Below are 25,687 nucleotides of genomic sequence, written 5' to 3'. Positions count from 1 at the left end.
AACTTTTACATTGCTGTAGTTAGCTTAAACAAATCTATTTTTTAGAAGTTATGTTTTGGGAAACAATATTTTTTGTACCTCAGAAACAGTGAAACACAGATGACAGATAAACCTCAACCCACCTGTAATGACATTGAACGAGCAGGAAGGCGGTGGGCCCAGCAGAAGCAAGCAGTGTGTACAACAGGGTTGGTTGCTCCCTCATCAGTTGCTCCACTTGCCAGTTTTTCACAGAATCGCAGAATCACCACTTCCCTGGGAAGTCCATTCCAATGTCTAATCACCTAATCTGTGAGGAAGTACTTTCTAATATCCAACCTAAACCTCCCCTGGAGCAGCTCAAGTCTATGCCCTCTTGTCATGTCGCTAGTTGCCGGGAAAAAGAGTCCAACCCCCACCTGACTACAGCCTCCCTTCAGGTAGCTGAAGAGAGTGATAAGGTCCCCCTGAGTCTCCTCTTTTCTCTCCACTAAGATGACTACACCAAATACCCATACCAATGTTCCTTTTTGCAGACTTGTGTTCAACTGTGAATACATGAAAGCCATGAAAGAGGTAGGGATTAGGGTGTTCAATGAAATTACAAGTGATGGGACAAGAGGAAATGGCCTCAAGTTGTGCCAGGGGAAATTTAGATTGGATGTTAAGAAGAATTTCTCCACCAAAAGGGTTATCAGGCAATGGAACAGGCTGCCCAGGGCAGTGATGGAGTCACCATCCTTGGAGGTATTTAAGAGTCTATAGACATAGCACTTAAGGATACAGTTTAAGTAAGGACTTGTCAGTGTTAAATTCATGGCTGAACTTGTTAAAGGTTGGACTGGATGATCTTGAAGGTCTTTTCACACCAAGATAATTCTGTGATTCTATGAAACAAAAAATAAAAGGCCCCTTTTGTATTCAAAATATATCCCACAAGCAAATTTCATTTTAACAGAGCAAAATAATGCTGCTGCAAACACCTTCTCATACTGAGTAGACAGTTTGTGTCCTAGCACAGCTCAGATGTTACAGCTGGTGGCTGCTAAGACTAGTTTTCATTTCCACTAGCAAGCTGATGGTCTTGACAGATTTCCGTCAAACTCTTGAAGCAGTCATTCACACCTGGTCTGGAGACCTGAATGGGCTAAGAAACATGAAAACCTGCACTGTATTTAAACTAAGAGTCTATTTTTTTCAATGCTGTTGTGCTTTGCTCACTGTATTAGCAGTAATACATTAAAAAAAAGCTATTTTGTCAAAGCTGGAAGGGTTTTCCTTTCTACCCTTTATGTTTAAATCTAAATTTGGCCAACTGCCTTTCTTGGATTTCGAGTTTGCTTTGTAGAATTTAGCCACTGTTTCATATAAAATACTTAAAACTAATACAAATAAATATTAATCAAGAAACTTTAAAAGACATGGAAGCAATGAAAATAAGCACAAAGTTATCTCCACCAATGAATTTCCTATCTTCCGGTGTCTGCCTTGTACACTCTAGGCTACTCACATCCAATAGCGCTTTGCAATGTATATAGAAGTGAGAGATATGAGAGAGCTTTCCAGTGGCAGAGCCCAGCAGAACAAAAAGGGGACTAGAATGCATTAATAGAGTGTTTTGCAGTAAAGCAAAAATAGAAGGATGCAAGCAAAGTTGTGCCTAAACAATCCTAGAATCACTGAAAAATAATTTTTGATAGCCAGTACATGGGAATTAAAAAAATAGCTTCCTTTAACATAGTAAAGAAAACACCCTCCAAAACAATGAGTTGACAGGTGGGCAGACAAGCTTTATTAAAGATCAAGAAAAGAATTATAGAATCACAGAATGTCAGGGGTTGGAAGGGACCTCTAGAGATCACCTAGTCCAATCCCCCTGCCAAAGCAGGATCACCTAGGGCAGGTCACACAGAAACATATCCAGGTGGGTTTTGAAAGTCTTCAGAGAAGAAGACTCCACAACCTCTCTGGGCAGCCTGTTCCAGTGCTCTGTCACCCTCACTTTTCTCCTCATGTTGAGCTGGAACCTCCTATGTTCAAGCTTATACCCATTGTTCCTTGTCCTATAACTGGGCACCACCGAAAAGAGACTGGCCCCTTCCTCTTGACACCCACTCCTCAGATATTTGTAGACATTAACAAGATACCCTCTCAGCCTTCTCTTCTCAAGACTAAACAGTTCTCCCAGACTTTCTTCATAGGAGGGATATTCCAGTCCTTTTAATCACCCCTATAATGCTCTGTTGGTCTCTCTCTAGTAGATCCCTGTCTCTTGAATTGGGGAGCCCAAAACTGGATACAATATTCCAGGTGTGGTCTCACCAGGGCAGAGCAGAAGGGGAGGAGAACCTCCCTAGACCTGCTGGACACACTTTTCTTAATGCACCCCAGGATACCTCTGGCCCTCTTGGCCACAAGGGCACATTGCTGCCCCATGGATAACTTACTGTCCACTGGGACTCCAAGGTCTTTCTCCATGGAGCTGTTTTTCAGCAGCATGATCCCTGGTCTGTACTGGTCCTGATGTTATTCCTTCTCAGATGCAGGACTCAACACTTGTCCTTACTGAACTTCATGAGGTTCACCTCTGCTCAGCTCTCTAGCTTGTCCACATCTTGCTGGATAGCAGCACAGCATAATAAAACATAGCAAGTCACTTTTCCTGTAGTTTTGATAGGAGGACTCCTTCAACTGGAAATCATGAACTACACACCACACTGCTTCTGTGGCTATTATTGCTCAGGAACAAATGTGCTTCATTATAGCCAGCTGGGTTCCATTTAGGTGTGTATAATTTTGGGTACAATACAGTCAATTCTGCTCAAACGTTTGACAAGAGACTCACTGTCCTAAAGGAAATATGATTTATTTCACCAAGTATGAAAGATCTGCAGTCATACATTGAGGCAAAATTCACCGTTTGCAGAACTACTGAGACTGAGGGAATACCACATCCCTAAAAATCTTATAGCTTTTATTTCCCTACACTAGGAGTTTACTTATCCAAAGAGGAAGGAGATACCTATTTCAAATGTTACACGGTAAAGTATCCTATTATCTCAGAATCAAAACTTTCAGATTTGTGAGTTTACTCTCCCTCTCATCCTCTGGGCAAACGAAATGCAGTGTAGTTTACTAGTGCTCAGGGGAGTGGGTGTCATGCACAAAGCTTTAAAAGTTCCTGTTTATTCTGAGTGGACATTTGAGATCCTGGGACACACCATAAAACTAGGCCTTTTTTTTTTTTTTTTCTTTTATACTTTGCCAACAACAGACTGCTCACTCTTCTGTGGCAACATACATATAAATATATATATATATTTTATATATATGTGCATATGCACATACAAACCAGCACTTGGATCATTTGAACCACCACATAAACATGTAAAAAAGAAGTTAATGAAATTTGAGTCATGTACAACTTGTCTGACTGTAAATTATGACAGCCATCTACTTAAAGATTAAGACTGTAAAGATCTCTTTTGAGCAAATAAATTCTAATTAAAGTATCCACAGACAGCTGCTTATATATATATTTTTTTAAACCAAGCTATTATCATGTGCAGCATGACTAGCCCTAGTAAAAAAAACCAAAACAACTCACCTCAAATCAACAAAGCTTAGCAATATTACTGAGTCATATGTTAGTGTGACAACTCCTGTTTATCTTAACTTTCTGCAACTTTAAACATGAAATCTAAGAGGGAGGAAGCAGGAAGACAATTTAGCAGTCAAGAATAGCTGGTGTGAAAGGAAGGGAGGGAGCTTTCCCCTTGAGCTGTGAAAAGATAACTTGCAAAGTCTTTCTCTTTTTTTCAAAAAGCACTTAAAATCTGAGATAGTGATTTACTGACTACCCAGGTTCTGGTACTTAGAAGAAATAATTTATGCCAATTTTTTTTTTTTTTTTTTCCTTTCAAGAAACATTAATCTGCTTTGGATCCAAAAGATTTTTCTTAGAAACGTGTTCCATAAGATGAACAAGAAAACTGTAGGTGATCTATGCATGCATTCAGAACTTATAAATATTATTTTACAGTATATTTTCTATAAATATTTTGAAAGTTAGTTTCATAGCTCACATTAGCAAAAAAAAATAAAATAAAGTTCAAGCAAGTTCTTGGTATTCAAGTAAAAAAAAGAGTTTGGTTTCCAGTTACTGGTTTTAAAATGGTTTTAGAACTTACTTTCTCACAGATTTATATACCCTTCAGGAAGGGGAAAGATATTCCAGTATTTTAAATAAGAGTGCAAAGGTCCCCATTTGGGTTGGGCTTTTTTCTGTGTTCAGCAAGAGTAGCAAGGAGCAAAACAGACTCAGATGTGCTGGGTCCTACATGCACAGTGAGGAATTTTCTTTCTATTTTGTAACTAGCAACATACACAGTACAAAGTAGAGCTAGTATGAGGGAAAAACCAAACAAACATGGAGGTTCTACAGCCCTTCTCATCTCTGAATCATTGTGAGGAGCTAGCTTGTACAAATCTGCAATCTTGCCACCAAGTGGAAGTAAGATTTAGAGCCACATGTATTCACACACACAGAAGCCACAGGAGCTGCCCATGACATCCTTTTTTCCATTACAGTAATGAAGTTACACACTGTTGTAGCATTTCCACTCCAAAAAGTCATTTTTATAGCTCAAAATGAAGCCAGTGTTTAAAGAAGCTGATGTTTGCAAGGAAAAAAAAAATTGAGAGTGCTAGGAAAATGCTCTACCATTATTTTTAGTGCTGAAAAAGCAGCACAATAGTGTAGCACACGTGCCAGAGGTGACCGAACATTTCTTAAGCATTGATTTATGCAGAGGCTCATAGGTAGACAACATGTGACTGTTTGATGGTGACCTCTCATGCAAATGCAGCTGTTCCAGAAGGCAGAGCACTTGGCATAAGCCTGAAAGTCATGAGACTTGCATGAGACTTGGACATCACCATCTGTACCTCCGACCTCTTTGTCAAGCGGTGAGAACTGTGGCTGTTTTCCCTGGAATGGCAGCGAAAACGCTTGACTGATCACCCTTAGCAAAGTCTCCCAGCATGAGTGCTTGGTTCTCTGGGACAGAAAAGAACCCAGCAAACACCATAGAAAAAGAGGTATCTTAATTCAGAGTCCCAGTTCCGTCTTAGAAAACTGAGTTTTATTTTAGGACTACTAAGGTACTCAGAACGAGATGGTCAGAACAGCAGCTTCACTGAACTCTGCTGAACTGACTGGATGTATCTGAGTGAAAAGTGTGGTCCTCAGTTTTTAAGAAACAGCATTTTAAAAACATTTGAGAACTGTATTAACAGACGAGCTCTTTGGCTCTTTAGATTCACAACAGCCCATCCAGAGACTGCAATTACATGCTGTTTAATTACATGTACACTGTAATTAATGCTAGGCACCTATTTTCATGCTTTCCTGAATAGCAGTGATACTAGTGTTGTTTAAGAGCTTTCTCAGTCAGATTCCAAATACATTTATTATCAAGAGAATCAGATAGGTAAGTAGGGCCACTTCTGAGGCTTCAAAACAGAACTTCATGTCCCATATGTGCCATGAAACAGTATCTTTTCCATGTTCTTTTCACAGAGTACAAGCTCTCTAAACTGTTTTTGCAACTGTATTTTCACAGTGTTCATTTCCCTGGCATCTGGAATGATTAAAGAGCCTTGCTCATCTGCAGCAAAAGCAATAATGTTTCTGCCAATGCCTAAGAATGAAAGCTAAAACCCTATTCAAAATACATATTGAATAAATGTTCAAAAACATATCCCTAGGGTGGTTTCCCGTGTTACTGGCAAATCTAGTTTGTGTGGGTCTGATAAAATGGTTTGAACTACGGAAGTTTAATACTGCAAAGAATGTTTGATGATGCTAGGACATGCTGTATGACAAACTCAGAGCAACTCACCATGCTCCTACTTTACCAGTTCCTACTTTACCAGTTCTTGCCACTGAAAAAAATTCTAATCAAACGTATGGAGCTGGACACCTGTTTTCTGCACCTTTCTGGTGACTGGCATTTGCAACCAATTTCCAAACTTTGCCTCAAACATTTCCTGGAAACCCTGAGGATTTTTATTAACTTGTCTTTCTTCCTAATATGAGATACAAGACTCCCTGAACTATTTTTCCTAAATGATCAAGATGGTGGTCAATGACTTTTACGTTACTGAGGAGAGAAGCAAGGTGTATATTTTTACCAGTGAGAAGGTCTATTAGGAAAAGAAAGATGTATCAGGGAAGTGTTTTTGTACCTTTCTCTCTTCTAAGCATGTAATTTCATGATTAAGTGACTTCCCAGAGATTCAGCTAAACACAGAGGTCAGTGATGAGGTAAGTGGGTAAAGTTGTAGAAAACAGGAAAGCTTTTAATCAGCATGGAGTCATTAAAGCAAACCAAACCAAACCAAATGAGCAAAACTAGAGTAGCACTCATGTTTTAAATAAGTTTAAAGCCATATTGAAAACTATCAGGTGAACAAGAGGACTCTTGTCACAGATGCTCTTCCACAACCATCTCAGAAATTGTCACTCCAGTAACACTGTGGTATGTCAAGTCCTGCCCAGGAGGAAAGAGACTGAGCTGGTTATGAAAGATACCCCAGACTCTGGAGGCATTAAGATAGTGGGCAGTTTAGATAAAGTGTCTATTTATTTTCTTCAAATAGGAATTCCCTAAAAAATGAGGAATTATATTGCACCACATGCCATTCTAAGTTGCAACTGTCATTCCATGCTCTTCTGCTTGTGAGAAGTACAGTTTTCAGAAGCAGAAAGCTTCCCAATATCCTACTGGTGCCTGCTGCTAGCAGTGTCAGAATCACAGAGTCCAAAAAGAAGACCTTTTCAGTTCCATTATTCTTTTGGCCGCTGAAACATTTACATAGTATTTTAGCTGAGACACTGCTCTGTTTAAAGGAGAGATCTGAGATCATGCTAAAAGACAAACCAGAGATCAGCAACACCTTGATTACAGCAGACCTCATTTGGATACAGAGGGAATCATCATTTCAGGCAATAAAATGCTCCCTGATTCCTTCCAGGACAAAGAAACTGCAGACTTTTTTTTTTTTTTTATTCTGGAAGCTCTTCAAAACCAATGCACACTGAAAGCCAAGAAGCCTTTTTAAAGAAGTACTTCATGAAGGTATTTGCAAAATATTTGTGGATGAATGTATTTGCCCCTGGCTACGACATTCCAGGTTTCATCTGCAGAGCAAGGAACATGTTCATTTGGCGTATGGCTTTAAGTACAGCAACAAAACACTGAGGTAATTAATACTAGGGTTCCAGACTGCTAATTTTCACTTCTGTGATCTTCCTTCTTCTGGTCATATTTTGAAAGAAAAATTACAACTCTTATAAGCTATGTCCAGAAAAAAAAAGCCAGACAGAAACCACAAGTTCTGTCTGCTGATGTTAGTTACTAACATCTGCATAAAAGTTTACTATGGTGAGTACCTCAAACAGCTGCAGCCACTTCCAGGAAAGTAGCAGCCAAAAAGACTATTACAACAGATGATTTTCAAATCCCCCTGCGGAACATGATCCTTTCTGTGATAATATACACAGAAAACTACATCTTGTACACATCACGTACCTACATTTGTCGTGACTGTCTTATAGGAACATATTTGGTGATTTTTCCAAGTTTTGGGTTTTTTTAGAAATAGAGCCAATTAAAGGAACTGTAGGCATTTAAACTGCATGGCAAAGAACTGTTTAATCTAAAGTATGGAAATAGTCCCAGAAGAAAAACAAACCAAACCAACACAGTGTTTCCTTTCCCTTATCCACTAGTAATCAAAGTTATGCAGCAACTTGTGTTTTCTCTGGTTTAAAGTTTTAGTAGTCTCTACTGTCCAATTTCATAGGAGAGGCTGAGGGAACCTTGTCACAGTGGCACTCCTTAGATTCCACTAGCTGTGGCATCCTAGAAACGAGGTCTACCACTTCTTCAGGAAAGATTACCACCATCACTAACTATAGAGAGCTATCTTCTCAGCCTGATAGTTCTGCCCAGTTCTTACAAGACACACCTTTACTGCTAAATAAGAGTTTAAGCAGAAATCTCACTCATTCACAGTATGTATGTGTTAGTTAATCTCCTGGCTCCTTTTTAGACTGCTTCAGGTAACTCTCTCCAAGACAAATTTTGTCCCAGAGGGATCTACCTCTCAGCTGCATAGCCATAAGCCAGCCAGTTTGTGCCATTTGGCTTTGAGGTCAGGGATTGGCTGATGGCTCCTCTTTAATTAGCAGCATAAACCTAGCTTCAAAGAACCATATGTGGATGTCAAATCTCATTAGAAGATTTGTGGTTGTGAATCCCAAGTGAGCAGAGTAATTTCTGTTGCAGACTTAATTCAAGTACCTACAGTCTAGGAAAGGGGAAGGATTTATTTAGTTTTTTTTTTTTATTAGTTAGCCCCAATGGGAGCACTCCATTGGGATATTTCTGTCTCCCTTAGCAATTAGGATGCTTCCTTATTTTACTTACTTACCTCATAGGGGAATGAGAACATCAAAGGTAGGCCTTGCACTTCGTACCATGCAGGCACCCACCTCCACAATCAGATCCACCTCTACACTCCTCCATGGAGAGTTTTAGTTGTATGGGTTTTCACCAGGCTTAGACTTGATCTCTGCTCATGCAGTCTCTGCTGATGCAAATTTAGATAAAGACCAGAGGCTTCCTGCTTGAAACAGCTTAGAAGTGGTTAAGAGTCCAGGCAGGACAGCAGTTCACATGCTAGGGAAAAAAGCATGTCACAGGATTTTAAAACATCAAATAGCAGCATCATATTCCTTTTCCTTTACTGTTTTCATGTCATCATAGATGCTGTCACTCTAGCTCTTTCTTCCACTTTTAAGTGGTCAACGCCAGCTCAGAGATGATCACAGTTGTGTGGTCAGTGACTTGCACAGTCCTTGATCTCAGAAGTAGTACTTCAAGAGCAGCTTCTGTGGTAAAGAAAAAAAAAATAATAAAAAAGTAGATACTAGAGACATTTCCCTTTCAAGTGCATTCAATCTAGGCCATTTCTGAGCTGCTCTATGAAAGTACACACAGTTTTCTTTTGTTTGGCACTATGCTGCTTTTTTCCTTGCTTTTCAGACTCTTAAGCTCTTCGAGGCAGGGACTTGTTCTTGATTTGAATTAGTTTTACCTCCTTACCAGTACCACATGCATAGCAGCTGAACAACAGGTCTGATTCTGCAGGAACATTTCACTGTACATCAGAAAACAGAAAGGCACTTTCATTTACAGTCCTTGGAAGACCATACACAAAAATACTGAAATGTTTGGTTTGTGATGGAAAGAAAAGTGCATACAAAACCAATAGATAACATCAGAACATTAAGTATCCTAGCCCAAATGCTCTGGCTCACTATTACACTTGTGAACCACCTTAGTATAATGTAATACAATAATAAATACAGATGAACCACAACTCTCATTTTTCTACCATCCTCTCTCCTCCCCTCAATCTTGACAGCTGGCACATTATGCGAGTGGACACTAAAGGACATTAATTTTCCTCTGCTACCTGAATTGTGGTCATATCTATATTATCTTGTCTCTGGAACATCCCAGGGAAATCCACTGTCCTTCAGGATAAGAATCAGAATGTGTGAGATAATGATGAGAAATATAGTACCACTTAGAGTGCTTTTAAGGTCTCTAGAGATCTTTTAAGATAGCTCTGTTTATAGCTCATAGGAAACAGCACAGGGCCAAGAAACTGGCTCCCAGTTTTTTCTATTAGATTTTAAAATAACAAAATGGAAAAGCTAAGCCAGCCCAAAATATGGCTTGTGAGGAAAAAGAATATCAAGTTCCTGCCCTATTCATACTTGTTCTCACTGTTCAGAGAATAGGGATAGGGAAAATTTTCACTTTTCTACCTCTACAAAACTACTCGGGCAGCTATGAGGTTGCTACAGAATATCAAAAAGCTTTTTTTTTGCTTTTTTTTTTTTTCCCCAGAAACATGCATTTAACCCAATAACATAAAAACCATGAAGGTCCTGGAAAGGGGAGAGAACAAACAGAGGAGCTGGTTTAAACACCCTTTCTTATGCTGGGATTTGAAGCTAGTAAGGAAAATGCAGACTGTTGCTGTACATGACAGAGCAGTACCTGCTAAGAAGCCTCGTCTTCAAATTAATACTATTCCCTGCAGTTAGCTTTGTTTCTGATTCTTTTTCTCACCTTCCCTTCCACGTCCGTTTGTCCTGCTTATTCCATGACATAAAGGCACAAAACGTTTATCAGCCTACATAATAAAGAGCAAAACATAAAAGCTGTGCAGTTATTTCCTTACAGACACCCGAACTTTGCTACAGAGCCCTTGCTCATTAACTAAGTGCATTGATAACACAAAATAATCCCATCTCCACTGCATGGATCCATACAGGAATTTGTTTTCAAGTTTGAATATAAAAGTTCTATTATTCTATTGCTGTTTTTCATTGCCCTACAGTCACCTGTGTTAATTAGCATCAGAAATTATTATTTCCTTCACTGTAGTTTCTGTAAGACCTAATCAATACCTATGCTGTGCTAGGATGAGTACATGGTAAATTCTTTAAAGCAAGGACTATTTAAGCAGAGATTTATGTTAGGAAAGAACATAAATTTTACCAGCCCTACAGAAGATGTCTGGGGAGGACAACCCAGGTTTTCTGATTTCTGGTTTACTGTCCTATTTGCTCCTGTCTCAGAATCGGTTCTGCAATTCTCCTACAGCTGGAAGTACTTTATTCATACAACAAGGTGGACAAACAGAGCTCAGGCAATGCCCTGACATGGACTGCCAGCTGCTTTGGACAGGAAGTTTTTTGTTTTATTGCATAAAGTTCAACTTGTTTCCAGCCCACAGTCACAACTAGAGCACAAACATTTTATCCTGTTACTGGAGTGTGGGCATGTCAGGCAGGTTTTCTGGTGGTTTTCATAAAATGTGTTCATTTTCACTGTTTTGTGATTTTATCAGCAGAGTAGCACGAGACAATTTTTCCCATGTTTTTGTTGTGTTTTTTTTTTCTCCCATAGGAAAGAGGAAAAAAACCCAAATTATTTCACAACAAACTTATCTGCTCTGTGGAACTAAGGAAAAGATTCAAAACGAAGGGCAAAAGAGCTGTTTACTGCTTCACAAAGAATTAAAGGACTATACAACAGACATTCTTTATAAGGTGTCTTTGAGGAGATGATCTGCTTTTATGTAAACTGCCTTTCATCTTAGCATATATTGTTCAGAGTGAGGATATAAAGTAGACAGGATATTGAGTGAGGCTACAAAATGATGCAGAAGGAAGCAAAACTCTTTTCAGCAGTTTATGTTCCAAACTACTGCTGAAATGCTCCAAGATTTCCACATCTCCATTTCTTTCTTGGAATTACACTTCTGCTTCTGTAAACCCGACATGCACGTGTGATTTATATTTCCAAACAAGACATGAATTTCTTAAGCAAACTGTTGGTTTAGTTTATATGGAGGCAGTGAGCCTGCTCTTAGGAATACTGCAAAGACTTCCCACAACGGAGTCCTCCAAGTGCCCCTTGGGTGTAGTTTTTGCTGTGCTGTGTTATATAGTTAACTGGAACTTTTATGAATACCTGAGACATTTTAATGAGTACTGGCATTTACACTCAATTCTGTATAAAGCAATTGGTTGCCAGGGACAACTATTATTTTGATTGTCTGGAATAGCTTGTCAAATACATAGTACTTCTCTTTCTGTTTCCTTTGGACAACAAATCATCCACAATACAAAACAATATAAAATATTGTTTTTAACAGAATGTTCTGTCTACTGAGTTTGGAATTCTGCAAAAATCCAAAAATTCTCTATCCAGACAGTGAATTTTATTCCAAGCCATTGTCATTCAATGCCATTGTGTACAAACTGTTTTTCTAAAATAGACTCTAAGATAGAAGCCTAATCCCTGGAGACATTCAAATTCAGGTTGGATGGGGCTGCCCCATCCCTGGAACCATTTAAGATCAGGTTGGAGAGGTCTGTGAGCAACCTGATCTAGTTGAAATAGTCCCTGCTCACTGCCACCTTTAAAGGTCCCCACCAACCCCAAACATTCTATGATTCTATATCACCCCATGAAAATACAATAATGAAACCTCATTTTACATGGGGTGAGAGAGTATCAGGAAGAAAAAAAAAATTGTCTAGCGTCTAATTTCAGACGTGCTAAGGGTCTTACCACTTGAGTTGGTTTCAATGCAAGCTACAAGTAGTCAGTGCTTCAGAAAAACATGCCCATATTGTAAGATTGTGCATAATTACATTTGGCTCTTCATCAAAAAGCATCATTCAGCAGTTTGATTACAAACAGTAAGGCTGGACAAGCTGTGTCATCAGCTACCAGCTACCACGCTGATAGCACTGAACGAGGTGAGGAAGATGCACGATCTCTTCCTACCCAACCACAGATCAAGATAAGCTCCACTAACACTCAGCATAGCTTCTGGATCAGACTTCACTTACATCAACCAGATGCGAGCATACCCAAAAGGACTTGGTACCATCTGCACCCACCCAAGTGGCTGCATCTGTAAATTCAGTGGGATGGGGAGCATTTTACACCACCAATGCTATTTCACATTGATTGAAAGATCAGGTGCTGAGTGTGTTCCTTTTTTGGAGGCAGAAGTACGTTGTTCAACGTATGCTCTGAACAGCAACACCATTTTGTCTGATGCTTTTTTTCCTTCTCTCCCATACGGAAAAATCCTTCCTGCTGTCTATGTACACATAATCAGAGTTGCATAATTCAGTGCAGTCAGTGACTACCTAGAAAACATGGATTAAATAAAACCAAATTTTTATTATTTGACTTAAGAAATATCATTTTTTTCCTAAATTGATTGTTCTTCTTGAGCTTTTAATTCAATTATTACATTTTATAGGAACTGGATGGGATATTAGCAGCATTATGTAAATAAAGTTGATTATACCCTGATGCTTGCATTGGAATACCTCAGTTTTAGAACCAGTGTAAGTCTCCTAAAGAGGTCAATAGCCACTAAAGATTTTACTGAAAATGAATCCAACACATTTTTATTGGCAAAGTGAAATTCATAATCAGAAAGTAAAAAAAACACCTATCAAGGGTATCCAAAAACGAACTTATTATAACCACCTTTAGGGAGAGATGAAAAGCAAAGTGGTAGAAACACACAGGTATCTTTTCTATTTTCTAATATTGCAACAGAATGGTTCCAATTAGTCCAGTTTACATGTACTGTAGTTGATATTCACATCATGTTTTCTGCTGCTTCTACTATTGAAAAGTTCTGTCTTGGATACAGAGAATATACCTTGTTTAGTAACATCTGTGTGCAGACTGCAAAGTATGAAGGTTGGCTGGATTGCTAGAGCTCAGTTTGGGAATTTTGCCGCAGGCTCATTCCTTCTATAGGTCTGGCTGCAAGGACAAAGGGATAATATTTTCTTTTTCTAAGGGAACAACAGAAATCTCAGGGGCAAGGAGTAAGTGAGGCAATCAGAAATGAAGAAGAAATACTGTTTTCATTCTTTTAACTCAAAAGATAATCACAGTAGAAAAACATAATGCTAAATGCATGAGTACAAAGGAAGAGCTCCACGTAGTATGAAGATCATGTCTGAAAAGGCAGAACACTATCTTTTGGCTATGCTCACAGAACAAAACCAACATGTTTGAGTATGATCATCTAGTCAGACTCTGCCCTAGGAATTTTTTACAAAATCATAAAATAGTTTAGGTTGGAAAAGACCTTTAAAATCATCAAGTCCAACCATTAACCTCACACTGCCAAGTCCACCACTAAATCATGTCCCTAAGCACCACATCTACATGTCTTAAATACCTCCATGAATGGTAACTTCACCACTTCCCTGGGCAGCCTGTTCCGGTGCTTGACAACTCTTTCTGTGAATAAATGTTTCCTAATGTCCAGCCTAAACCTCCCCTGGTACAACTTGAGGCTGTTTCCTCTCATCTTATCACTTGTTACTAGAGAGAAGAGATCGACACTGTCTCTCTACAACCTCCTTGCAGGTAGTTGTAGAGAACAGCAAGGTTTCCTCTCAGCCTCCTTTCCTCCAGACTAAATAGCCGCAGCTCCCTCAGCTGCTCCCATTTTAAGCACTGCACCTTAGCAAAGGACAGGTCATCTCTCCTCCCTACACTTCTAAAAAGTCAAGATAGATTGCCAAAAGAAGACATAAACTTTTTAAGCATTTCTCTACAGAAAGTGTGAAGTTTGACTGCTGTTCATTGTCCAAACTTTTAAACATGATTTAGAGAGCCCAGTCTATCAACTTTTCACATGAACCAGTGGAAAACAAGGTGACCAGTTGCTTTTGTATGTACGTATGTATGTATCTATGCCTACTATCAATTGCATACTTTGATCAAGGTAACACATCAATAAAAAAAAGTGCTTAGCACTTCCTTAAAAGAAAAAAAAAGAATGCAGTTCACCTTCCTAGATCTAGACCCTTGCTATCTACCAATCTCAGAAAAAACAGTAAATTACCTTCTCAACTATCTAATTTATTTGTAGTCATACACATTACTGCACTAGTCCAGCTATTTTTAATGAGGAATAAAAGGTGTTAAAGTCTGTTTCACACTCCAAAAGGCAAAACTAGGCACTATAATGCTCACAGTGCAAGATGAGATAGCCACAAACATGGGTCTCTACCTGAATGTCTGAGGATGGACTTCCCCTGGTAAAGTAAAAAAGCATTAATTCAACACTGAATGAGAGGGATAGGATTGTGTCTGTAGGTTAACAACTCTTTAAATGTATTCCTCAGAGAGGAGGATATCAGTGGCAGTACACAAGAAGTGGTCAAAGCACTAAAGCAGGTAGACAGGAATAGTTTGGACAGATCTCACACGCTGAAATGACTAGAAGGCTAAAGATTACTTCAGGTGGGGACATCATGGATGAATGCACAGTCAGTAGGGATAAAATGTGCACCTTCAATTTATTATGTAAAGTATGCAGGACTTAACCAGAGTATTAGGTTGTAGAAAAGCCAGACAGTGCCCAAGTTATAGGGCTGAATGACTGCAGAGGGTTTATCCTCAGAGGAAAAAAAAAAAAAAAGGAGGGGGGGGGGGAAAAAACCTTAGAGAAAAAGGTTGGAGGTCATGACTCTGCCCTCAGCTCAAGAGCTGAGCCCAAGTCTACAGTTTGGACAGAAGCAGGTAGGTCATTTTTGGGATGTAGCAACAAGGACACAGGAGTGGATTTGTATTCATGGACTGAAAGGGAAAAATCAGGGTGGGGAGAGAGTTCACAAATGTTCCCTTACACTTACAAATGAAATTTTGGTTGTGAAAGGTTGAGTATTTATTTTTAGAGATAACTGCATGACCTTGCTGTTTCCCATTGCCCTGGAGTTGATTCTGCTTTTCACAAAATTGAGCATGGCAGAAGTGGTTTTGTGTTGTATATTCCACACATTTTGCTTCCAGTAGTATCTGGCTTGTTGATGCTAATCTCAAGGGAGACAGCCAGCTTCCCCAGCTACAGACAAACAGCAGCACTAACACAGCCCATGGCTGAAACACATGACGCTCCTTCTTTGAGTGCAGGGAAGAGATGAAGCTGCTCACACCTTGGGTTTCCTCCTAAAGCATGATGACATTTAAAACAGCAAAGCTGTAAAATTACCAAATCCTGACATGACAAAAGAATGCATTGCAAGGTAACAGGACAACTACAAAGAAAACCAACTGCATCTTCTCTAAGAGCTCATTATACCCAAAATGCTTGACTCTCTAATTCACGATGTATTTTCTAGTGAGACTTTTAAAAATCCAAATCACAAACAGTTGGGCACCTTCCTTTAATGTGTTGTCATAATACAAAAACAACAGAGTGAAGAAGCATAGGCACGGGATTCTAACCAAAAACCTGGAAAAAAAGAGTGCTGGCTATCAAAAAGAAAACATTTTCAAAGTATATACTGCCCTCCTGTGTACAACTCAGTATTACCTCTTATAAAAACTCAGTCATGGGAGGCTGTGGTGTCCCAGATAACCGAGGAAGAGAAACAAAATTCTGGGCAACTTGGGAAGCGAGTGCAGAGCCAACTCAAGATCACGGCTGCTGTGGCCAGCAACGAGCAGAAGCTCATCAGTGCTGCTCATCTCCAGCCATCTTTTCTGAAAAGGATCATGACTGTTCTCCAGCACCAGAAGTCAGGAGAGGTTATTCATTTGGGAGGTTCTGCAGCCCTCCTTGTCACAGACAAATAGCAAAGCACCCCTCAAGCTGGCACTGCACCCCCTGCCTCAATCAGTCTGTGAGATAAATCATTCAAGACAAGAGATGCTGTCCACAAATAACTTACTGCTTCAATCAGCAGTAATTTGTTCCAGTTGAACTTTTCAATGAAGATGAGTTTGGCACACTCTGCTGAAATACTCACCTGTGCCGAGGTAATTTCCTTGCTGGAATATCTCTTGATAACCTCTTCAACAGTTCAGCTTTTTTTTTTTTTTTTTTTCAAAGATGGATTTTCACTGCATTTAAAAGAACTAAATTGTGAAAAAAAAGTTTATTTCTGTTAAACAATATTAAGCTGTGCAGAGATATCACTGCATTACTATACAATTCACTTCTCAGTGTAATGAAGGTTTTACACACCACTAAATGCTTTTCCTTTTATTTTTGCTTGCCCTTTTAAGAAAAGCAGGTCCACCAACAAATTCAGTCATGGTGAAAGACTCACTTGGTACACAAGCTCCACTTTCTACTGCAAGTCACATTTTCACTTGCAGAATCTGAACAATAAATTTAAAAAAATAAATTAAGATCATAGTAAGATTGGTATAAAAAGTAATACTTACCTGTTTTCTAAGCATACTAAGATAAAATTTTAATTAAAAAAAACCAATAGATAAACTTAAGTTAGTATTTGTAAAAATCCAGCATAATCTAAAAGCTAAATAATAAAACCTCAGGACTTTAAGCATATGTAAGTTGCTAAATTCTGACAAGTTTTTCATGGCACACTCAAGAAAAGCTTTATTGCTGAAATAGATTCTTTATTTCCGAAACATTCCAAAACAGCAGTATACACAGTTGTAATCAAATATTAAGTCATATGCTATTATACGAAAGCATTGATTAGTGCAATTGGATTTTGTAAAAGATCTATCAAAAAGGTTTATTCACATTAAAACTCATTTTTCCATAAGCAATTGTTAATAAAACATTACAATTTTTTTTTTCCTTTGTAATAAAGTACTGAAAACCAACTGGACTTTTAGAGATCACTGTGTAGTTGTAAGTGCAATGTGACTTATGCTGCCATTTAAAATACAAAACACTATGACAATAAATTAACAATTGAACAAATGGTGAAAGACTTTAACAAAACCACACCCACCCAGCTGGATGGCAATTTCCAGTGAATGCTACTTTTTTTGTGTCCTTCCCTAACCCAAACATACAGCTTTGTATTGCCAATGGTACGATTTTGTAAGACATGTTCCTAGCACTTAAAAAGTACATTACCCCAAAAATATTATTTATGGCACAGAAAAGTTAAATTATCTCTCTGTTGTTCAAGGTTCAAGCCAGTTTAAATGAACTGAAGTATACAAAATAAAAATGTACTGGAAACACTAGAAAAAAATTCAAGCACATACTTAAGTCCCCCCCAAATTCCAAGTAAAATGCATTATGTCTTTACACTGAATAAATTATCTTAGAATTTCAGTATGGCAAAGCTGCCTGAAAAGCATTATCTCCAAGTTTTTCCCAAGGAAATATTCTGGTACTTTGCACATATGTAACTCTCTTCAGTTCCAAATGCCAACACTGCCATTGTTAGTCTGATAACTATGCAGTTGTTCAGGTAACTGATTAAGTGCAATACTTAGTATTTGAGAAGACGCTCTTTTTTTTTAAATGACATTGCATTTTGGATGGGTATATATTAAAATCCCAGGGGAAGTAATACCACATGACCCTCCTTTCCCAAATCATTGTTACCCAGCCAGCTGGGTAATGAAATCCACATTATTTCTTTTCCATTGTTGCTGGGCATCCCTCATCAGTAGCAGCCGTCTCTCCAGTTCCCATCCCGCATCGTGCTGAGTGACGAAAGTGGTTTTGGAGGCTGAAGAAAACTGTATGAAATGAATGACAAAAAAAGACCAAGGAAGTCATATTTCATGTGAAAAAACAAGGTAACAAACATAATTTACTTTTGCAGTGACACTGGCTTTGTAGCTTGCTTGGAAACATCACTGGCATATTTCTGGCTCCATGCTAATGCAAACCTAAAGACCTATGGTGAAATCAAGGCCATCTCTAATGAAATCTCATTACTGTTACAGGTCCTAACAGGGTAAAATGCTGACAAGGAGAAAAGTAATTAATCTTTAGCCAAGTTGGTTATCTTGGCTATTGTAATTTTATTTTACAAATTATCAAACGCTCTCCCTCTCCTCAGCTTGATCTCATGCAGTAAACACTGAAGTTCCCTAAAGCAGGCCTTATAAGAAGTGTCTAACAACCTTGTTTAAGTATTTACAATACCAATAACTTGGCCACCTTACAGTCTGGCCATAAGTATAAAGACACAGCTTTGTGAGCAAATCTAAGCTGATGGCTGACTTCTTTCTAAGAAAATTCCATATGAACTGAAACTGCCCTACTTTCCAAACTAATAAATAAAATGAAACAAGAGTCTTAAAAAACAATAGGCTGAGCTCCAATCTGCTTTTGGAGTTCTATAAACTTGCCATTCCCATGGTGCAAAGACCATCTATCTTCGAGGATTTCTGGTCTGGCTTTACAGCAACATATGAGGCTGCTAATGAACATTTAAAGGCGGACTACAAATAGCCTTGTGACTGATTTGAACCAGCTTCTAATAAAAACAGTGTTGAGAGTACAGTATCTCACCCTCTCACTGAAACTTAATTTTTCTTAAATATTGTCTGTTGTATGAAAAGTTATGAAATAGTGAGGGACAGGTCTTCACACCCCAGAAAGTCCCTGTCTTTCTTCCATGTTGCCATGAAAGATTTAAGAGCTTTGGAGAAGAACATGAAGTTGAAGAAAGGAAAAAGAAAAGAAAGAAAACCCTCATATAAAGATCTCTTAACAGAGAGTTCCAACAGAGAGTAAAGGAGGTTACAATAGAAATCTCACAGTACAGTCTTCATCAAAGAAGAAACCTGACAGCTCTGTATCAAAGCTTCACCACAGTTGGTCAAAATCTTTTGTCAGTCACATTGGTCTAATCCCTAAGTAACTCAACCAAAGAGAGAACGTGAGCAATTGAGTTTATTCTGGATCTAGCAAGTATCTAGTAAAAAGCATAAAAATTGTGGGAGCTAAGCAGTGACAGTTCACCCAGCAGATAACCAGGTGGTCATTCAGCAGGCCCTCACAAGAGAAGGGACGTATGGCAACGGGAAGAGATAGTTGGAAAAGCTGACGGAAGTTGATACAAGTCTCTCTTGGAGAAACTTAATCACCTGTTAAACAAAGAACATACAGCTAAAGAGTTTAACTCCCAGCTGTGATAAGGTGATTAAAACACTTTATTTCCTCAAGCTTATTTTATTGATTGTCCAAAAAAAAAATAATTAAAAAAAAAAAAATCATCTGGGGATTAAATCCTCTGGGAATTTCCCTATTACCTCCCAGCTGGAGTTGAACAGATGCAGGTTCAACTCAAGACCATACTATCCAGGATGTTACCTTCCCCACAATGCTGTCATGTCACAAGTTGCATTTTACAGTCTACTGGTTTTTACAACAGAAATGCAGCTCTTTCTGTTTAGGTACTCTACAATGTGTTCATCCTGTAAGCTTGAAACAGCAGCAGGCACAAGTCTGGAAGAATATAAGTCATATATGCCAACAATGTAAGATTTCCATATTTTTTTTTTACTTCTTATTGATACATGGTGATCCATTCTTATTTATATGTCATTACGTTTTATCAATTTGGTTAGACATTAGAAGAAATTCTTTCCTGTTAGGGTGGTGAGACACTGGAACAGGTTGCCCAGGGAGGCTGTGGATGCCCCCTCCCTGGAAGTGTGCAATGCCAGGTTGGACAGGGCTTTGTGCAACCTGGTCTAGTGGAAGGTGTTCGTGCCTTGCATGGGAATAGGAACTAGATGATTTTCTAGGTCACTTCCAACCCAAACCGTTCTATGAATCTATGATTATCAGAGCTTACTATAAACTACCAGCAGGCATTGTCCATCACTGTTTCTGGAGAGAAATCTTTACCCAGTCAGTGACTCAGCAGTGGGGAGCTAGAAATTGTTCACTTTTATGGCCCAGCTTCCTAGTCAGGAGAAAAGAACAAAACCAAATTCATAATATAAATTAAAGCCATCCACAAAGGAGATGCCTGTTTAACTCTTACCTTCGAACTGGCTGTGCAATTTTACTTCTGGGGATGCCACTCCCATTGATGGCCAGCGATGGTCTTGGAAGAGCACTGCGCCCTACTATCCCTTGACTGGCAGGCTTGTTTGGCATTGGGATCCCAGTGTTAGAATATAGCTGCAAGTTATTGGACACTGGAACACTGCTGCTGCTGCTACTACTACTACTACTACTACTGCTACCTTGTACGGTTGGGCTTACGTAGGCAGTAGCTTTGAGAGGCTGTCTGACAGACACTGGAAAATGTCCCACACTGTGAACTCTGTGTTGAAGCTGTCCTGGTGATGGAACTGCAAAGAGCAGAAATAACAAGGTCAGTATGCAACAGACAAGGCCAGGCAGTAACACTCATTTCTAGAGAGATCTGAATAGGGCTAAACACATAATTATGCAATTTACTTGCTAATTATAAAATGCTGGAAAAGCCCTTGAATCCAATACTGTATCCAGCAACACCACACTGAACTACAATACCATGTTCCACACTCATCCTCAACAAAAATACCACACCATATTCATCCTTCTTTCTCCCCTCAGAGGTTTCATTAACCATTACAAGCAAACTAATTCTACCTATGCAATTAAAGCTTGAAGCAGGAGAAATTTCTGAAACTATAAGTTAATTACTGTTAGATTATTTATATTTTTGTAAGGTTGCTTGTGATAACCACATGTTGTTTAAGGAATATTGCTTTAAAGCATTATAAAACATCTCAGAAGTCTAAGCTTTTTGTATAAAAACAACAAAAAGCCTATTAAAAGGTCTCAAATATACCCACGTATTCCAAGGCTGATGCTATGTAAACTATCGCTTAAAATCAATGCTTCAGGTTCCAGAAGCTTATATAGATTTTCAACACAATCCTGCCCTCTGGCGTACATAAGACAGATCAGCTTCAGACTCCACATACTCAAATCAAACTGTCAAAAGCCTGAAGCACAAAGTAACATACTGCACACAGGCCAATTCTTTTTCAAGTCTTTGAAAAAGGACATCTTAAATCCATCGAAAGACACAGGAGAAAATACAGATGTGTCATTCAATTAAACAATGCTGGCAATATATTGCTATGGAAATCTTATTACAATTGTTTAATAACAAATTATTATTATTAGGTGATAATAAACCAAACAAAAATCTAAACATTTTAATATTTAAGTATAAAGTTTAAATTATTTAAATTAATTGAAATTAAAATTTAAGCAATTTAACAAGACACCTACAGGAAAAATGTTCTGTCTCTCTCCTTCCAAAACCTCACAGGACATGGAAGGCCTAAGTTCAATCCTTTCTCCTGCCTGTGTCAAATGAAACCCACATTTTCAATTTCTTTCAGAGTACCTCAATCACTATGCTAGAAAACATGGGTTTGGATCTTCATCTATCTCATTCACATTCTACATTAATAATTCAACATCAACTAGATCAATACTTCCTTCACCTCCCCATCAAGAAGTCACCTAAACTAAACTAATTACAGCATCATTTTAATTTCCCCACTCAACAAGTATATTATACTTGAAGATATAACCCTCTTTTAACCACATTTGCTCATAAAGTGGCTCAGCTTCAGTAAGAGAGAGGTCATGTATTTTAGGCTAGTATTTACACAGTGTACTGTAAAAACCAGCATTGTATAAATTATCAAGAAAAGCAGTTTTCCATTCTAGTAGCAAAACTAAAAAATGTAAGCTTATGTGAATTAACTGCATTATTGGTGCTTCTACAGTACTACTACTATTTATAATTTTAAAGCTGGTGCAAAATGAATGGGCAAAGAAAAAAAAATATAGGAGATGATGAAAGTCTCTGCAACGCATCAGGTCAGCAGAATTTGCTTTCTGAAATAGAAACACTCAAAATCCTTAGCTGTATTACAAGCTGGTGCAAAAGTAACACAGTCTGCTTTTAATTTTTCATCAAGCAGAGGATCAGTGACTGGGACCTGTATTTTCCCACTCTACTGATTCCTGGCACACAGTCAAAGAACACGGGTACTTACTACACGACTGCATCCTTGCAATCCCATTGCTTGCCCCATGCAAGTTGGAGTCAAAGCTCTGACTGTTCCTCACAGTGACTGGTGAACTAGCAAAGCCAGCATTGCTGGTAATGGTGGGGGTACTTGGCATCCGAGCGAGGTTAGGCATGCTTCTGCGAAGCTTATCTGAAGCAAAAGGAGACAACAGCCAGAGTCATGTCAGAATTTCCAACCAACACAAGCAGCCTCTGCTAAATTCCACAGAAAATCAAATTCTAAGAAATTGCTTCCACACAAAGAAAGGTTCTGCACCGCAGGAGACTATGAACACGTTGTTGACAGGCTACTAATTGAATCCTTCCAACTACTCCAACACCACAAGTATTCACAAATCATTTTAAAGATGCCAATAGGCAGCACGCTTGTGGAATCACAAGGATTTAAACACCAAAGTGTCATAATAAGGATGAGTTTCCCGTAAATGCATAAAGTAGGTCAGATGAATCATGCCCTAAATGTGCCTGTTTCTTTGCAGTGAATACAAAGCAACGCTGCAGTGACAAAGGTTGACACCGCTATCTACACTGGGGATGTCTAAAGACAGGTGAGATTAATTCATCCAAAGTGACTAAAGTCTGGCTTTCAGGTGCCAGTGAGATGCCAAAAAATTCGATTCAGTACCTAACCTTATAAGCATGTTAATTTTCTGCAGGTGGCCATGCACAAAACCTGGTAACTTTTGATACTGTTCAGACCCACTTGTGGTGCCTGATTTGGCAGGCATTTTCAGAGCAGGCCGGTAGGGCCTCTCACAAAAAGAAAGCAGTAAATGTCCCACGTGTTTGGGGGCAGGTGTCTAAGAGGTTTGAAGGTGTCTGCAACCCCAATTATGCTTGTTGATTTGGAAAGAGTCACAGAGCGGTTGGGGTTAGAAGGGACCTCTGAAGACAATCTAGTCCAACCCTGCTGCTAGAGCAGGATCACCTACAGTAGATCACACAGGAACACATTCAGGTGGGTTTTGAAAGTCTTCAGAGGAGAGTCCACAACTCTCTGGGCAGCCTGTCCCAGTGTTCTGTCACCCTCACAGTTAAAAAGTTTTTCCTTACGTTTAGTTTGAACCTCCTGTGCTCTACTTGTGCCCAATGCACCTTGTCCTGTCATTGGACACTGCTGAAAAGAGACTGGACCCATCCTCCTGGCACCCACCCTTTAGATATTTGTAAGCATTGATGAGATTCCCCCTCAGTCTCCTCTTCTCCAGGCTAAACAGACCCAGCTCTCTCAGCCTTTCAGCACAGGACAGATGCTCCATTCCTCTAATCATCTTAGAGCCCTGCACTGGACTCTTTCTAGAAGCAAAAAAACAAGTCTTACATCTCAAAAAAACTTCCCAACCACAACAGCATTAGGTAATCTAAGGTGAAGCTCTTTTGGCCTCTTCTGGCTGTGGGGTCAAAGGCAGATGACCCAATTCTGTATCATCAGAGAGACTGGTGGGAGCAGAAAAGCACACATTGAACGACCTGGTCTAACTTGCTTGCCCTATGAGGTGACAGTCTTCAGTAAAGCACCACTGTGGGGAAAGAATGGTCATTTGTTGTCACTGACAACAGCACTAATGCTGGCCTCTTGCCCAGGTTCAGAAGCACAGTGTGTCCATTTCTCCTTGTCCTGTGGTCAGCACGGAGGCCACCAGCTCCTGTCAGTGCCATAGGTTCCAGTGCCTGGCAGACTCCTGCCTCCAGCTTTTACACTACAGCAGAAAGCTGGGCTATGCTTGTCTTCTAACAGGCAGCTACAGCTGCTCTCTCCAACAGCAAACCAGGCATTTCAAGATTGATGTTTTGAATTTAAGCACAGGAATGACACATCACATTTGGCTTGCAATTGGTTTTGGGTTGACCACTTAGCTCACACAAGGCAAGTTCAGTCAACAGAAACAATGAATTAACTTAGGAGCCTCTATTTATTAGTCCACATAAATATGTAACCTATTTAGCACCATCATGACCTCCTCTAATCCTTAAAGCTGCTAACAACTGGTGAGTAATGAGAAATGACAGTACAGTTCTATCTATACAAGTACAGTTCTATCTGTACATGGCATTAATAATCACTAACACTAACTTCAATATATGCAATATCTATGTAACTCCAGCAAACGGAGTCAAAGCTACAACTCCAGCTTATTTTTCTTTTAGCGACTGGTCCCCATGATAAGAACTGGTACAGAATCCTGCAAATAGTCAAAACTGTTCTTGCTTTGGTCCAGCATTTCTAATATCCTCATGTTCTGAGTTCCAATTACTTGTGCCTACCTGTCCTTGACTCCGTATCTATCGTGCCCACTAGTCCTGTAATGATCATGAGACCTTTTCCTCTATCTCAACTAAGGTGGACTTTCAGTTACCACAGATGGTCTGACATAGAAAACTACTGCTGTATAGGACACAGTTTAAATATTTCCATGAATTAAATACACAACATTTTCATATTTCTGAAATCAAACAGTAGGTCTGGAAGGTAAGACAGTACAGTGCAGGAAAAGAAAATGAAACGTTTGAGATCTTGGAAACTAGATTACAGCCAAATCCTCATAAAGAACCAGTTTAAGGGTAATCCTTCATCCAGAGTTAAGAGGTGTTGTGCTGCTGTAACTCATCACTGACACCAAACCTGTCAGTGTTACAGCAATGAACATTAGCAAAGTGACTACCACTGTGCTTCCATCAGGTTGTTACGCACTGGTTTCACTGACATAACAATGATGAAACAGTTATCAGGCTTCCAAAACTGTACTGGGTATGCTAACAATGGCATCCACATAGCTACTGTATGTCCCTGTTTCTGGAATACTTGTGGCTTTGCAAACTGGAACGGGACCAGTCTTCTTGTGATGCAAGCCTTCTTGGCCCAGAACACTGATGAATATGGGATGTCTGTAGCTACTATTAATTTTGGAGCTCTGGCCCTATCCTTTAACATCCACAGTTCTGAAATCCTAGGTTAACATTACAGCACTTGGCAAAAAAGGTGCAGGAAGGTGGAAGGGAAGATGGCACTCAGGGACTGCATCAGTCACCGCAGGCATTATCTGTGCCTTGAACTGTCCAGTGGATGCAGCTACAATAGCAGGAAAAGTAGGTACACAAGGAGCTTGGATTTCATCCGTCTCATAAGTGGCCACGTCTTTTTCTCCTGTTCGTCAGTCCCATCATGTTCCAGCAGCCTGATCTGCTGCTGATTTATTCAGTCCTCAGGCAGCAGATTCCTGC

At 39.3% G+C, this 25,687-nt stretch overlaps 1 protein-coding gene across 2 annotated transcripts in view; it reads right to left on the bottom strand.

Moving 5' to 3' along the window:
- Positions 1–18,064: 18,064 nt before the first annotated feature.
- The window catches only part of SLAIN1 (SLAIN motif family, member 1), a 42,469-nt gene continuing 34,846 nt past the window's right edge, over positions 18,065–25,687 (bottom strand). For both annotated transcript variants that reach the window (XM_010003501.1, XM_010003500.1), the window contains 3 exons: positions 22,431–22,595; positions 20,405–20,717; positions 18,065–18,140 (listed from right to left, as the gene is read on the bottom strand). In XM_010003501.1, the coding sequence (XP_010001803.1) occupies positions 18,065–18,140; positions 20,405–20,717; positions 22,431–22,595 (554 nt within the window). The remainder of the gene's footprint in view (positions 18,141–20,404; positions 20,718–22,430; positions 22,596–25,687) is intronic.

The sequence above is a fragment of the Chaetura pelagica genome, unplaced genomic scaffold, assembly GCF_000747805.2.
Source record: "Chaetura pelagica isolate M959 unplaced genomic scaffold, ChaPel_1.0 scaffold106, whole genome shotgun sequence".
NCBI lineage: Eukaryota > Metazoa > Chordata > Aves > Apodiformes > Apodidae > Chaetura > Chaetura pelagica.
Note: the sequence above shows the minus strand (reverse complement) of the source record. Positions and strands in the feature narration are given on the sequence as shown.